This window comes from Staurois parvus, unplaced genomic scaffold (assembly GCF_062004578.1).
Source record: "Staurois parvus isolate SC_StPar_1 unplaced genomic scaffold, SC_StPar_1.0 ptg000403l, whole genome shotgun sequence".
In the NCBI taxonomy this organism is placed as follows: Eukaryota; Metazoa; Chordata; class Amphibia; order Anura; family Ranidae; genus Staurois; species Staurois parvus.
The window spans coordinates 4,940,843-4,957,904 of NW_028318199.1; the positions used below are offsets into that span (position 1 = coordinate 4,940,843).

General features: G+C 43.9%; 1 protein-coding gene across 1 annotated transcript in view; it reads left to right on the forward strand.

Annotated features, from left to right (window-relative positions):
• The window catches only part of FSTL4 (follistatin like 4), a 1,219,954-nt gene that overhangs the window by 1,061,442 nt on the left and 141,450 nt on the right, over positions 1-17,062 (forward strand). The window contains exons 6-7 of the mRNA XM_089686641.1: positions 10,186-10,212; positions 11,660-11,778. Of these exons, the coding sequence (XP_089542767.1) occupies positions 10,186-10,212; positions 11,660-11,778 (146 nt within the window). The remainder of the gene's footprint in view (positions 1-10,185; positions 10,213-11,659; positions 11,779-17,062) is intronic.

Here is a 17,062-nt window from a genome sequence, read left to right on the forward strand (position 1 = left end):
GATACTTCGCTTGGTGAGGGAACACCAAAGGACAGGGGCAGGTCGAGGACACGTGATTTCAGTGGGCTTGCTCCCGGGCCATGCCAACTAACGGTTGTGTCTGACGTACCCACCGACCGTTGGCTGTAGGTGTCAGAGGTGACCTGGGAAGAGGAAGACGACCGAGCCAACCAATCGATGACGGCAGGGTTGTCGGTGGAGACACGACCGCTGGATGACACCGGGAGCACTGGCCTCTGGCTGCGACTAGTGCTGCCTCGACCCCTTCCTCTGCTGCCACGTCTGCTCGCTCCTAAAACATTGCCTCCTCTGCCACTCCTATGCATGTTGTCTGACATACTCTTTAATTAAACGATTCTGTGTCCCTGAGTAACAATTCTGTGTCTGTCCCTGAGTAACAATTCTGTGTCCCTCAGTAACAATTCTGTGTCCCTCAGTAACAATTCTGTGTCCCTCAGTAACAATTTTGTGTCCCTCAGTAACAATTCTGTGTCTGTCCCTGAGTAACAATTCTGTGTCTGTCCCTGAGTAACAATTCTGTGTCCCTCAGTAACAATTCTGTGTCCCTCAGTAACAATTCTGTGTCCCTGAGTAACAATTCTGTGTCTGTCCCTGAGTAACAATTCTGTGTCCCTGAGTAACAATTCTGTGTCCCTCAGTAACAATTCTGTGTCCCTCAGTAACAATTCTGTGTCCCTGAGTAACAATTCTGTGTCCCTGAGTAACAATTCTGTGTCCCTCAGTAACAATTCTGTGTCCCTCAGTAACAATTCTGTGTCTGTCCCTCAGTAACAATTCTGTGTCTGTCCCTGAGTAACAATTCTGTGTCCCTCAGTAACAATTCTGTGTCCCTCAGTAACAATTCTGTGTCCCTGAGTAACAATTCTGTGTCCCTCAGTAACAATTCTGTGTCCCTCAGTAACAATTCTGTGTCTGTCCCTGAGTAACAATTCTGTGTCTGTCCCTGAGTAACAATTCTGTGTCTGTCGCTGAGTAACAATTCTGTGTCCCTCAGTAACAATTCTGTGTCCCTCAGTAACAATTCTGTGTCTGTCCCTGAGTAACAATTCTGGGTCTGTCCCTGAGTAACAATTCTGTGTCCCTGAGTAACAATTCTGTGTCCCTCAGTAACAATTCTGTGTCCCTCAGTAACAATTCTGTGTCCCTGAGTAACAATTCTGTGTCCCTGAGTAACAATTCTGTGTCCCTGAGTAACAATTCTGTGTCCCTCAGTAACAATTCTGTGTCTGTCCCTGAGTAACAATTCTGTGTCTGTCGCTGAGTAACAATTCTGTGTCCCTCAGTAACAATTTTGTGTCTGTCCCTGAGTAACAATTCTGTGTCTGTCGCTGAGTAACAATTCTGTGTCCCTCAGTAACAATTCTGTGTCTGTCCCTGAGTAACAATTCTGTGTCTGTCCCTCAGTAACAATTCTGTGTCCCTCAGGAACAATTCTGTGTCCCTCAGTAACAATTCTGTGTCCCTGAGTAACAATTATGTGTCCCTCAGTAACAATTCTGTGTCCCTCAGTAACAATTCTGTGTCCCTCAGTAACAATTCTGTGTCTGTCCCTGAGTAACAATTCTGTGTCCCTCAGTAACAATTCTGTGTCCCTCAGTAACAATTCTGTGTCTGTCCCTCAGCAACAATTCTGTGTCTGTCCCTCAGTAACAATTCTGTGTCTGTCCCTCAGTAACAATTCTGTGTCCCTGAGTAACAATTCTGTGTCCCTCAGTAACAATTCTGTGTCCCTCAGTAACAATTCTGTGTCTGTCCCTGAGTAACAATTCTGTGTCCCTAAGTAACGTTTCTGTGGCCCTAAGTAACGGTTCTGTGGCCCTCAGTAACAAATCTGTGTCCCTCAGTAACAATTCTGTGTCTGTCCCTAAGTAACAATTCTGTGGCACTAAGTAACGTTTCTGTGGCCCTAAGTAAAGTTTCTGTGGCCCTAAGTAACGATTCTGTGGCCCTAAGTAACGTTTCTGTAGCCCTAAGTAACGTTTCTGTGGCCCTAAGTAACGTTTCTGTGGCCCTAAGTAACGTTTCTGTGTCCCTCAGTAACAATTCTGTATCCCTCAGTAACAATTCTGTGTCTGTCCCTGAGTAACAATTCTGTGTCCCTAAGTAACAATTCTGTGTCTGTCCCTGAGTAACAATTCTGTGTCCCTAAGTAACGTTTCTGTGGCCCTAAGTAACGGTTCTGTGGCCCTCAGTAACAAATCTGTGTCCCTCAGTAACAATTCTGTGTCTGTCCCTAAGTAACAATTCTGTGGCACTAAGTAACGTTTCTGTGGCCCTAAGTAAAGTTTCTGTTGCCCTAAGTAACGATTCTGTGGCCCTAAGTAACGATTCTGTGGCCCTAAGTAACGTTTCTGTAGCCCTAAGTAACGTTTCTGTGGCCCTAAGTAACGTTTCTGTGGCCCTAAGTTACAGTTCTGTGGCCCTCAGTAACAGTTCTGTGTCCCTCAGTAACAATTCTGTGTCTGTCCCTGAGTAACAATTCTGTGTCCCTGTCAGGAATGGATTCAGCAGCGGTGGTGGGACTCTCCTGCCGTGTGGGCTGCAGTACCAGAGCTGACCAGCGGGTGCTCTCAGCACTGGTGGTGGGACTCTCCTGCCGTGTGAGCTGCAGTACCAGAGCTGACCAGCGGGTGCTCTTAGCAGCCAGAAGCTCACAATCAGCCAAACCTGGGGCTGATTACAGAAAGGTGTATATAAGGCATGACCAGGCCTGTGCTCTGGGCCTTGGTGTATGTTTCCCCATGAGTCCCTGTATCCTGTTCCTAGTTCCTGTGAGAAGATACCTTGTTGCCGACCCTGCCTGATCCTGATTCCTGTTGACCGTCTCCTGTTCTGACTACTGGCTCATCCCTGACCATCCTTCTGCCTGATCCTCTGTACTGCGCTGTCTGTGAGTTACTGAACCCGGCTTGTGACCTTGACCATTCTCTGCCTGCTCCTTTGATACCTTGCTGCCCGCACGTTGCTGACTTGGCCCGTCTGACCACGCTCACTACTCTGCCATCCATCCATCCTGCACGGATCCAGCCGTACCTGCACATACCTCTGGCGGATCCCTCTATCACTAGCAGGTGTACTCAGGGGCCGTGACCTGGTTCCTGTCTGCTCCAAGTCCATCCCCACCATCAGGGGCCCTGGTGAATAGCAGACTGGGACTTAGACTCCGCGCCCTGGGGAATCCTGCCCTGAGGACCGCTAGAGGTACCACCAGGCAGTCGTTACAGAACCCTACGGCCGGCCTGACCATTCCACCTCTCCAGCCCTGACTACGCCTGTGTTCCTGCACCTCCTAAGATTAGTGGAAGGTTAGTTTGCTCACTGTGCATTTATATATATATCTGGGTGGCTAATATAACCTGTATTATACTATACCTGAAACCTGCGTTTCCCTGTGTCAGTCCACACCTTTCTGGTCATTCCTTGATTCCTGACATCACACCAAGGCCTTTCCTGACCAGAAGTGGCTGCACAGGGAAGCCATCTTGACTTGTTGTGAAGGATGCATCCTGATGAGGTTATATATTTGTCTATGCTAGTCTTTGATGACAGAGAATATGCCTATAAGACTCTGCGGGAGTATACCCGGGATCAGCTGCTAGAGTGCATACGGGTTGCTCATTCCCTAGTAGGTCAGGTCCTAGAGCTCTCTGAGGTGCAACCATTGATTCAGGCTTGTATTGAGTTGGCTTCATCTAGTACCCCTGAAAGCAGGGATGAATTTCTTCCTCCATTCAGGGCGAGTCAAGTAATATCACTGGTATGGTTGTTGGAGGATGATCCGGATTGCTTCTTGGAGCATTATTCAGCATGTTCACCACAGGTGCTAAAGAAGTGTATAAACGCAGTGCAAACTTTGATCAGACAGGCCTTGTGTAAGCTGAGCGTTGTCCAACCCTTACTGCAGACATGGTCAGACTTGTTACACCCAGCCTCAATCAGCTTGCAACAAACCAGTCCTGCTTCTCATCATTCCTCTGCTCAAAGCTCTTTTCCTGCATTCCCGACAACACCCCCAGTGACAGCCCCCCCAGTGACAGCCCAGTATACCCAGCAATCTACCACATGTCAGTACCCTGCTCCCACTCACTGTACCATCGTGCCAGTTGACTCGGTGCCCGCTGTCGAGCCAGATGACTTGATGCCTGATGATTCGGTGCCCGCTGTCATACCAGTTGACTCGGTGCCAGTTGACTCGGTGCCCGCTGTCGTACCAGTTGACTCGGTGCCCGCTGTCGAGCCAGATGACTCGGTGCCAGTTGACTCGGTGCCCGCTGCCGTGCCAGTTGACTCGGTGCCAGTTGACTCGGTGCCCGCTGTCGTACCAGTTGACTCGTTGCCAGTTGACTCGGTGCCCGCTGTCATACCAGTTGACTCGGTGCCCGCTGTCGAGCCAGATGACTCAATGCCAGTTGACTCGGTGCCCGCTGTCGTGCCAGTTGACTCGGTGCCCGCTGTCGTGCCAGTTGACTCGGTGCCCGCTGTCGTGCCAGTTGACTCGGTGCCCGCTGTCGTGCCAGTTGACTCGGTGCCCGCTGTCGTGCCAGTTGACTCGGTGCCCGCTGTCGTGCCAGTTGACTCGGTGCCCGCTGTCGTGCCAGTTGACTCGGTGCCCGCTGTCGTGCCAGTTGACTCGGTGCCCGCTGTCGTGCCAGTTGACTCGGTGCCCGCTGTCATACCAGTTGACTCGGTGCCCGCTGTCGAGCCAGATGACTCAATGCCAGTTGACTCTGTGCCCGCTGTCGTGCCAGTTGACTCTGTGCCCGCTGTCGTGCCAGTTGACTCGGTGCCCGCTGTCGTGCCAGTTGACTCGGTGCCCGCTGTCGTGCCAGTTGACTCGGTGCCCGCTGTCGTGCCAGTTGACTCGGTGCCCGCTGTCGTGCCAGTTGACTCAGTGCCAGTTGTCTCGGTGCCCGCTGTCGTACCAGTTGACTCGGTGCCAGTTGACTCGGTGCCCGCTGTCGTACCAGTTGACTCGGTGCCCGCTGTCGTACCAGTTGACTCGGTGCCAGTTGACTCGGTGCCCGCTGTCGAGCCAGATGACCTGATGCCCGAGGACCCAGTGCCCGCTGTTGAGCCACATAACCTGATACCTGATGATTTGGTGCCCGCTGTCGTGCCAGTTGATTCAGTGCCCACTGTTGTGCCAGTTAATTTGGTGCCTGCTGTCGAGCTTGGTGACCCGGTACCCGCGGTTCTGCTAGAAGGCTTGGTGCCCGCTGACGTGCCCGGTGACTCTGTGCCCGCTGTCGTGCCAGATGACTCGGTGCCCGCTGACGTGCCTCTGCCCGCTACACAGCCCGACATGCCAGCCCCTGATGTCCAGTTAAACTGGCCGATAACTGATACCCAGCCTGCTCCTGGAAATCCTGTGCCCAGTGACCTGCCTTCCTTGATTCTCCTACACAAAGAGAAGTCTACCAGCAGGAAACCCAGCCAGCCGGTTTACTCCGGCAGTAGGATATTCAGCCAGTTACCTGACCCGGGCGGTGGAACATTTTGCCCACTAAGGACTGTTTGGAGCGTCCTGAGGCCGCTCCTTGAGGGGGGGGTTCTGTCAGGAATGGATTCAGCAGCGGTGGTGGGACTCTCCTGCCGTGTGGGCTGCAGTACCAGAGCTGACCAGCGGGTGCTCTCAGCACTGGTGGTGGGACTCTCCTGCCGTGTGAGCTGCAGTACCAGAGCTGACCAGCGGGTGCTCTTAGCAGCCAGAAGCTCACAATCAGCCAAACCTGGGGCTGATTACAGAAAGGTGTATATAAGGCATGACCAGGCCTGTGCTCTGGGCCTTGGTGTATGTTTCCCCATGAGCCCCTGTATCCTGTTCCTAGTTCCTGTGAGAAGATACCTTGTTGCTGACCCTGCCTGATCCTGATTCCTGTTGACCGTCTCCTGTTCTGACTACTGGCTCATCCCTGACCATCCTTCTGCCTGATCCTCTGTACTGCGCTGTCTGTGAGTTACTGAACCCGGCTTGTGACCTTGACCATTCTCTGCCTGCTCCTTTGATACCTTGCTGCCCGCACGTTGCTGACTTGGCCCGTCTGACCACGCTCACTACTCTGCCATCCATCCATCCTGCACGGATCCAGCCGTACCTGCACATACCTCCGGCGGATCCCTCTATCACTAGCAGGTGTACTCAGGGGCCGTGACCTGGTTCCTGTCTGCTCCAAGTCCATCCCCACCATCAGGGGCCCTGGTGAATAGCAGACTGGGACTTAGACTCCGCGCCCTGGGGAATCCTGCCCTGAGGACCGCTAGAGGTACCACCAGGCAGTCGTTACAGAACCCTACGGCCGGCCTGACCATTCCACCTCTCCAGCCCTGACTACGCCTGTGTTCCTGCACCTCCTAAGATTAGTGGAAGGTTAGTTTGCTCACTGTGCATTTATATATATATCTGGGTGGCTAATATAACCTGTATTATACTATACCTGAAACCTGCGTTTCCCTGTGTCAGTCCACACCTTTCTGGTCATTCCTTGATTCCTGAAGTCCCTAAGTAACGTTTCTGTGGCCCTAAGTAACGGTTCTGTGGCCCTCAGTAACAAATCTGTGTCCCTCAGTAACAATTCTGTGTCTGTCCCTAAGTAACAATTCTGTGGCCCTAAGTAACGTTTCTGTGGCCCTCAGTAACGATTCTGTGTCTGTCCCTGAGTAACAATTCTGTGTCTGTCCCTAAGTAACAATTCTGTGTCCCTAAGTAACGTTTCTGTGTCTGTCCCTAAGTAACGTTTCTGTGGCCCTAAGTAACGTTTCTGTGGCCCTAAGTAACAGTTCTGTGGCCCTCAGTAACAATTCTGTGTCCCTAAGTAACAGTTCTGTGGCCCTCAGTAACAATTCTGTGTCCCTCAGTAACATATCTGTGTCTGTCCCTAAGTAACGTTTCTGTGGCCCTAAGTAACGTTTCTGTGGCCCTCAGTAACGTTTCTGTGGCCCTCAGTAACGTTTCTGTGGCCCTCAGTAACGTTTCTGTGGCCCTCAGTAACAATTCTGTGTCTGTCCCTGAGTAACAATTCTGTGTCTGTCCCTGAGTAACGTTTCTGTGTCCCTAAGTAACGTTTCTGTGGCCCTAAGTAACATTTCTGTGTCCCTAACTCTCTCCCTGAATACAGCCAGGTCTGCCTCTGTTGAATGACTGGAGGCAAATGGATAATTCTAAAATGGCCGCCATTTATAGCTCGACCATTACACAGTGCTGGCTGCTGATTGGCTAATGCGATCACATGTCATAAATGAATGCATTATGGGTCAGCGCGCCTTGTCTGCGCGCCTTCCCAGACATCCCCGCTCCGTCGCCGCACATGTCGCCGCCATTTTAGGAAAAATTTCGATTCGCGCATCCGAAGTCTGCTTATTTTCGGAAATTTTTCTAATATTCGAAGCGAATTCCACTTCGCCTACTTCGATTCGCTCATCTCTGAGGACAAACCTTTATGGTCCAATCAATTTTCACATTGATTTATAGAAGGGCACATGCCGTTATATTACATAGTTGTTAGTAGATCTAAAGAAGATTGTATAATCAGATTGTATTGTGTGTGGTCAGCTTAACTCACACATTTTCTTTAGCTTTTTTAGTGTGTAAGCTTTGAGAATTGAGCCTAATTTGTAAATTATATACCATTGCCTATACTGTATGAGCTTTCAGTAATATCACCTTATTTATGATATAAGGAGTAATTTTATTCACAAAGAGAATTTCTTTCACACATTCTTCTCCTGCAATGCAGCTGTGTAACACTAATTTGTCTGCAAACCCCTGGGTTTGGGAGATTTGCCAAGCTGAAATGAACATTAATTTTTGGGAATATTAGTTTGCAACTTAATGTACTGTACATAGGATCAATGTAACTGTTAATGCCCCTGGTTGTTATGTACACATTGATACCTACTTAGTTCAAGGTAATCCTGGTGATCCATTCTGTGCCTTTAAAGTGATTGTAAAGTCTAAGATTGTCCTTTTTTTTTTTTTTTAATGAGAAACCTGTAATGGGTGCAATAGATGCACACAGAGCAGCTCCAAATCTCCTCTTCTTGGGTCCCCTGTTTGTACTGCTGGTTCTTCCTCTTCTTGGTCTGCCACCATAGGAAGACACTTTCTATGATGGCACACCTGCATACTCTATTCCGAGCCATGCTGTCTCTGTCCATTGACATAGACAGCAAGGCTCTGCCCTGCCTCCCACGCGCTCAACCAAGGATTAGGCTGACAGTAGCAGCAACTGCTTTCAGTCAAGCCTGTGAGAGTGGGATTAAGAGGAGAGAGCCACTGCAGATGGGCACAGCACTGAATCGAGTGAGGGAAAGGGGGGTACTACTTTACTGTAAACATTTTTAACTTAATGTATTGAATGCATTAAAGTGTTACTAAACCCACAGCAGTAAAATCCTCCTAGAGCAGAAAAAAAACTCTTCCTACAAGCTGTAACCAGTGCTCTGCTGAACACAGAAGTAACAAGACTGCTATACACTGCTGATGAGAAAAGGTATTTAGCAGTTTATATTTACTAAAATAATTGTATTTCCATGTTCTGTGTACTGTAGGAGACCAGATAGAGTGAATGCAGGGTCCTTGGTTCAGTAACACTTTAAGGTAAAAAACATTTAGTTTTTACAAATACTGTTTGAGCTGGATTTACTATCACTTAATATCATTTAGAATGGAGTTACTACCTTTTGGAAGAGTTTTTTTTAACTCTCCAAGTAAACTTTTTTTTGGTTTGATTACTGGCTTTTTTACTGTAGATAATCTGTGTAAAAACCCTACTGACATATCTAATTATTCTAGGTACTTATATAGCGCCGTCAATTTACACAGCGCTTTTACAGATATACATTGTACATTCACATCAGTACCCTCAATCTAAGGTCCCTAACTCACATTTATACATACACATACTAGAATCAATTTATACAGGATTCCTTTAAGCTACCAGCATGTTTTTGGAGTGTGGGAGGAAACCAGAGTACCTGGAGTAAACCCATGCAGGCACAGGGAGAATATGCAAACTCCAGGCAGGTGGTGCCATGGTTGGGAATCGAACCAATATGCAGTAGTGGTTTCCATTCCTACTCTATATAGATCTGTGAACTTATTTGTACTGTACTTATTTTACAGCATTTACATGAAGCCATTTATTTATGGAGCCCCATGTTTGATTTTAGGCTTCTTTAAATTTTGTATAAAGACTAAACAAGGGAGCTAATGTATCCTGTAATTATACATCTTTAATAACTCAGGTTAGCCAATAAAATGTATCACTTAAACTCTAAATCTCTAACAAACTTTATTGAAATTTATTTTTGTGATTTACCATAATTACCCAGATCATCTACTCAATTACCATTATACTTGTAAATAGCATAGATACTCAGTTATTCAGTAATATATTACAGTGCATGTAATATAGAAAGAACAGTTGTAAAATTCTGAAGTGGGGAATATTTGGCCATTGCTGGGAAAGGTTTTTTGATCATGTGTTATGAATTGACTTGTCATTCACTTCTTTTTCAGCATTGGGAAGTACCTAATACATTGTTGAATATGTTTCCTCTTAATCATAAGTATTTTTTTCTTTCTTGTTATTTACTGGGGTCTACCTTGCTTTTAATACTGAGAGTTGGGTTGCATCAATACCGTTTTTTTATCAGCGAGTACCAATTACCTTTGAGCCCTTACAAAATGTATGGCTCAAATCACACTGCAAACAATTGCATGTGATTTGAATAGGAATGTGGTGTTAGTAAGTATAAATCTCAACTCTCAGTTTACATTTACAGGGGCATGGTTGTTAATGATCTCTATGCAGTGGTGTTCCAGTTTACAGCTTAGATTCGTGCTATAATGGGTTTATATGACACAGTTGCCAACAGTTGCCTGTCTCTTGTTTAACTGCACCATCATTTAAAAACAAAAACTAAAGTTGGAAAAGACAGCAGGAATATTTAAGCCAGATCATCCTTCTAGCATACTGGACACTACTGGCAACAATAAAACTGCACAAACATTAAATACATTAGCAGTTTTAACATGTCCATGTGTATATTTCCTAAATTTTGGTACTAGCAAATATGAACATGATTGCAATTGATTACAACACATTAATGTTACTTTTTTCTGTTTTCTTACCATATGGCTTCCTTGGTTACCTCATCATGTAGTTGCAAACATTCTGTGGAGAGAAGAAGGTAAAGTAAAACTAAACTAAACTAAGCTGTTAATTGTATATTTTTTAAGCAAATGTGATGTTCTGATGAGGAAGTAAACTCTAAGATTGCAACTCCACAGTGTGTTGGCAAATGAAAAATCTCTGTAGTTTTTCAAATTTAATTTTTATCATTCCATAAGAGCCTTTACGACTCTAGCACTATTACTTGTTTTAGGTAACATGCAAAGCAAGATATGAATGTTTCTTGATTGACGTGGAATTATAGCCAACATGTTTTGTTTCTATCTTTAGATAGAGTGGACAAGAGTTGGAACCACTCTCAGGTTTTTGTTATACATGTCTAAAACATTTGGTTGCACAACAGAAGTAGAAGGAAATTATCCTAAATGGGGACATCTGTTCCCATAACAGACATCAAAAGTGGGATTTCCTCTCACTTTATGGTGATTTTCACTCACTTCCTGTTGGGTTGCTGGAGCAAGATGTGAGTAAAAGTCTCCCAAAATGGTACACAGAGAGTAATGCAATCTGACTGTGAATCTGACCCTACTATACTCTATCCGAAGTTTAAAGTAAGGATTTGCCTGGAAATCTACATTGATTATTTTTTCTTCAGACTTATGTAACTAAAGCTGGATATGCAATGGTAGAACATTGTTCAACATTTTTCGTTTTAAGAATGTTTATTTAATAATCTAATCATTAGTAGGGCCAAAACCATGTAAGTTTTCAACAGCAGTGTCAAAATAGGTTTTCCATCCTGCTTGTTTTTTTCTATCTCAAAGAACTAATTTTTAACAGTGTTTGTGGTTTTCATTTGAGAAAGTTCTTTCAGTGCAAAACTGGATGATAAAAACAAACAAAATTTTGAACTACTTTCGAATGACATTCATCAACCTGTCGAATGTGTTGAAATTTTTCCTATGAATATTTCTACAAATTGTCATTCAAAATTCTAATTTTGTATTCCAGTTTAACTCTCAGACATACATGTATACAGAGATTAGACTGGTCAGCCTGAACAGACTGGCTTTGGGAAATATTCATGTATACTCATATGCCCAAATCTGAGAGATTTGATTTACTTGGGTCAAAAACAAAATGTACAGATTATTCAGGACCTTACAGGAGCTTGTATTCAATGATCACTCACATGCAGGTTTGCATTTTATCTCTCTGGTTTGATATCCAAACAGATATTAATTCAACAAAGGTGTCACCTTTTATATTACTAAATCATAATATTTACCTGCACAAAATATTTTTTTACAATGTTTGGATGCATTATGTTACTTTGTGTTGTACAGCACAGAAACAATTAGTATTCAGCTTTTTCATTTAGTTATTTTTCTCCTTGCTGAAACAAATATTGTACTCTCCTGCTGCATTATTGAGTTCTTTTATATGGGTGAAAGAAAGACCTGGTGTTATCATTTAACCACTGTTTTCTTCTAATTTCCCTATAGGTTTGAGTGTGGGAAACATGTTTTATGTTTTTTCCGATGATGGAATCACAATAATTCAACCACAAGAATGTGAAATCCAAAGACAGTTTAAGCCTAGCGAGAGGATTCTTACAAGCTATGTATGTATGGGTTATCATTTAAATGTTTTTTTAAGAAAAGTGTTATATATTATGTTTCAGTGTAACTTTTTAACGTTACCTGAATCCGAAAACTGGAAATTGTGGAACATCATTAGACATTTAGTATGTATGTTAGCTGACATTTTAAAACCAAAAAAAAACTTAATAAAAATGCTAACCTTAAAATTATAACTTGAATTTAAGTCAATAAGAGTCCATTTCAAGAGTCAATGAAAAAATGACCATGACCTTTTTTTGGTCAATGCATGTCATGGGACTGCAGATATCTAAGCTAGCACCAGTAAAAGGAATGAAAAACCTCTGAAAATTCATTAACATGCACTTAAATGTGCAAGTTAAAACATATAGGTGTAAATGGGTATAAATTTGCTCCTGTTCCTTTTAAAGAAGCACATCCACACCCACTTAACCACTTGACCTCCAGAGGATTTACCCCCCTTAATGACCAGGCCTCTTTTTGCTACTCGGCGCTACACTAATTCAACTGATAACTACGCGGTCATGCAATGCTGCACCCAAACAAAATTTACGTCCTTTTTTTCACACAAATAGAGCTTTCTTTCGGTGGTATTTGATCACCTGTGCGCTTTTTATTTATCACACTATAAACAAAAAAAGGCCAAAAATTTGGAAGAAAAACAATATTTTTTACTTTCAGCTATAAAAAATATATAGTAAACTCAAAGTTGGTTATAAATTTAGGCCAAAATGTATTCTGCTACATGTTTTTGGTAAAAAAAAATCCCAATAAGTGCATATTGATTGCTTTGTGTGAAAGTTATAGCGTCTACAAACTATGGTATAGAAACTGCAATTTACGCTAATTTTTCTTTAATTTTGCTATACAGCGCAGCGCTAGTTTAACAGACAATTGCACGGTCATGCAATACGGTACATAAATGAATTTTACATCCTTTTTTTTCCCCACAAATTGCTATACAGCGCTGCGCTAGTTTAACAGACAATTGCGCGGTCATGCAATGCGGTACATAAATGAAATTTACATCCTTTTTTTTCCCACAAATTGAGCTTTCTTTCAGTGGTATTTGATCGCCTGTGCGGTTTTTATTTTTTGCGCTATAAAAAAAAAGGCTGACAATTTTGAGGACAAAAAACAATATTTTGGACTTTTTGCTATAAAACATGTCCAGTAAAAAAAAATTTAAAAATCAAATTTAGTCATAAATTTCTGCCAAAATGCATTCTGTGACATGTCTTTGCTAAAAAAAAAAAAAAACAATACGTGTAAATTAATTGGTTTACGTGAAAGTTATAGCGTTTACAAATGGCAGGAAAGATACTAGGATTTTCAGTTTTTTTAGACTAATAATGGCGGCGATCAGTGACTTATGACGGCGATCAGCGACTTATGGCGGGACTGCAGCGGATATTCTGACATTGGGGGGTACTGACTTGGGGTCACTGACATCCCCAGTGACACCAATACAGTGATCAGTGCAAAAAAAAAACCACTGACACTGTACTAATGGCACTGGGGAGGAAGGGGTTAAGCTTATTTTTCAGGGAAAGGGTTATCTGTGTGAGGGGAGTGTTTTACTAGGGGGCGGGGGTGTGTGCTGCACAGGACACCGCTGATCGGGAGAGAGAAACTCTTCTGTCCCGATCAGCTTGTCCTGGAGCTGTCAGAGAACTGACAGAAAGGACAGCTACTGCAGCTGTGCTCTCTGTCAGGGATTGCCACCGATCGCCGGGAAATAGCCGGTAAGGACCGGCTGCGACCCGGCGACTGACATCCGCGGCTGTGATCGGCGGGACAGGTAGGGCGGCGGCGCGCCTCGCGCGCACCCCCAACCTGTTTACAGAACACACGTTTTAAAACGTGGTTTTGCCCAGCCGTGCCGCCCTGCCACCGTATTTAAACAGTGGCTGGGCGGCATGTTGTTAAGATACACAGAATAGGCCGCCATATAAGATGTCTGAACCTCAACAAACTGTGAACTGTATAATAGTTTCTAACCCTTGTACACCACAGCTAGCAGTATTTTGTTTAAATATACTGTATCTCTTATCAGTCTAGAGGTAAATGCAAATAAGCTGTATTCAACTATATAAAAACATTGCTCCAAAGTTCCCACAGAAATAGCATAGCATTTGCTTGAAGCAGTTTCCAAGTTCACATAGCCTCTCTGTTCTCTTGTTCTTCCTCTATTATGTTCCAAAAAGTTTTCCTTGAAACGAGGAGCAGGAGACAAAAAGCAATATTTCAGCCTCCTTATGAGATGTAAATATACAAACTTCATTAATTTATAAACTATTATTCCATCCCCCTTCACATGTCTTCAATTAACCCTGCAGGTTCTACAGTTGTGACCAAAATTATTCAACCCCCACTGAAATTGAGTGTTTTGGCCAGTTTGACATTGCTTTTGATCATTCAGTCATCTTGCTTACATTTACATTAAAGAGGCACTTGTAGGTCAGACAAATATAACATAACAGTTATAATGAAATAACCACAAATGTCTTTTCTGTGCTCACAGCATTATCAGTTTTATTCAACCCCCAAGTGACATTCAATCTTAGTACTTAGTACAGCATCCTTTTACAGTTATAACAGCTTTTAAACGTGAAGCATAGCTTGACACAAGTGTCTTGCAGCGATCTACGGGTATCTTCGCCCATTCTTCATGGGCAAAGGCCTCCAGTTCAGTCACATTCTTAGGCTTGCGCACTGCAACTGCTTTCTTTAAGTCCCACCAGAGGTTCTCAATCGGATTTAAGTCTGGTGACTGCGATGGCCACTCCAAAATGTTCCAGCCTTTCCTCTGCAACCATGCTCTAGTGGACTTGGAGGTATGCTTGGGATCATTGTCCTGTTGAAAGGTCCAACGTCTCCCAAGCCTCAGGTGTGTGACGGACTGCATCACGTTTCCATCCAATATCTCCTGGTACTGAAGAGAATTCATGGTACCTTGCACACGCTGAAGCTTCCCTGTACCTGCAGAAGCAAAACAGCCCCAAAGCATGATTGACCCTCCACCATGCTTCACAGTAGGCAAGGTGTTCTTTTCATCATAGGCCTTGTTCTTCCTCCTCCAAACATAGCGTTGATCCATGGGCCCAAACAGTTCTAATTTTGTTTCATCAGTCCACAGAACACTATCCCACAACTTTTGTGGTTTGTCCACATGGCTTTTGGCATACTGCAGTCGACTCTTCTTATTCTTTGGAGACAGCAAGGGGGTACGCCTGGGAGTTCTGGCACGGAGGCCTTCATTACGCAGTGTGCGTCTTATTGTCTGGGCTGAAACTTCTGTACCCACATCTGACAAATCTTTTCTCAGTTCCTCAGCAGTCACACGGGGACTTCTCTCCACTCTACGCTTCAGGTAGCGCACAGCAGTCGAAGTCAGCATCTTCTTTCTGCCACGACCAGGTAGCGTTTCAACAGTGCCCTTTGCCTTGAATTTGCGAATGATGCTTCCTAAGGTGTCTCTTGGTATGTTTAACATCTTTGCAATCTTCTTATAGCCATTGCCCTTCCTGTGAAGAGAAATCACCTCTTCTCTTGTCTTCCTGGACCATTCTCTTGCCTTCACCATGTTTGTAACCACACCAGTAAATGTCTAGAAGGAGCTGAGTATCACAGTCATTTTAAAGCTGCCTAATTGGTGCTTATTATGCTTGATTGCTGCTCGGTGACATCCACAGGTGTTTTCAATACCTGATGGAAAGCACCTGTATGAACCTCTGTTCTTCAGAGTGGTAGTCTTTAAGGGGTTGAATAATTGTGGCAATGAAGAAACCACATAAGAACCATTTACTACTGTATTACATAAACAATTGATGTCATTTTAGTTGCATTTGGGTAGTTACAACGTCCTTGTAGGATTTGATTCTGAATACAATTCCAAATGTACACTATAGTCCCTAAACCCCTTTACAGCATTGGGGGTTGAATAATTTTGGTCACAACTGTAGATGCTAGAGCAATTCAAAGACCTTAAAAAAAATACATAAAAACATAAAACCATAAACAAGCACATTTTTCATCTAATAAAACATATACAAACACCTTACAATTACCTTTATCCATACATAAGAATGCAAAGACGAATTTTAGCAGGCAGTATCTGCAGAACAGAATTGTGATGGATATGAATGTGCAGAAAGGAAAGGCAGAAAGTATGAGTAGCGCAGTATGTGCAGTAGAGAAGTCTGGAGATATGACAATGAGCATTACGTGCAGAGAAAAGTGTAAAAGGTATGGCAGTGGGAGGAGCAGTTCATCTTTTGACTCACAAGTGGTAATTTCAGATCTTTCCATAATTATCAATAAAATCACATAAAAACATGATCATAGCCATACAGCTGAATAACAAGTGTGGAGAAATGTGCTTCATAATGCCTTTAGCACTTAATTACAAAACCAAATAATTATAGGGCAGCAGCATGGAAGCTGAGCTCTTCACACGTAGGTGTTTAGCAGAAGGGGGATACAAGTTAAAGTCAGTATATGGGAAATGGGACTGCTTAAATTTAGGCCATTTATACTGGGACAATGATGGTGACAGGGATCGCATCAGCAACACCGTGGACTGTTAGGGTGGCTAGGAGGATGCTGAAACAAGAGAAGTGTGTCAGTGGAATTGGAGACAATAGGTGTTAGGATACACCAGAAGTTGAAAAGAACCCTAACTATAACTAGTCTTAAATTTTTTTTTCCCCATCTCCTACAGTACCTGCCTAATCTGTATAAAAAAGATCTGTGTGCTTACCTAGTTTCAATCTGCTCTGGTCCAGTCACTACTATAGATCCTGCAGCTCTGTATTAACAAGTGCTCAACAATGGCTGTGAATTCCAGGAGCAGTGACATCACCCATAGGCCCCCATGGTCTAGCTATTGTTGGTGCTCCCTCTTCTCTGTTGAAGCTGCAGCTCACTGTCACAGGGGGAGCTAAAGCCATGGGATCATGTGACCGGACTGGAGCAGATTACAAATGGGTAAGTAAAAACATTTTTTTAATACAGGTAGGATATGTAAAAGGAGGGGGTGGGACATTTTTAAGAATAGTTATAGTTAGGTGTTTTTTCCACTTTTATCATTTATTAGCAGGGACTGTGACATTGAGTCTAGGAATACTGGATTTAGTGCTCAGTAAGTGGGAAATGGGGCAAGGCTTTGTTGCTGGTGATTGTTTAACAGGAAATGTAGTGGTGAAACTGAGATTCCTACTGGACCAGAGTCCGTGGAAATTTGTTAAGGAGTGTTTTATGAAATCAGAGGGCCTGTGTGCAGGA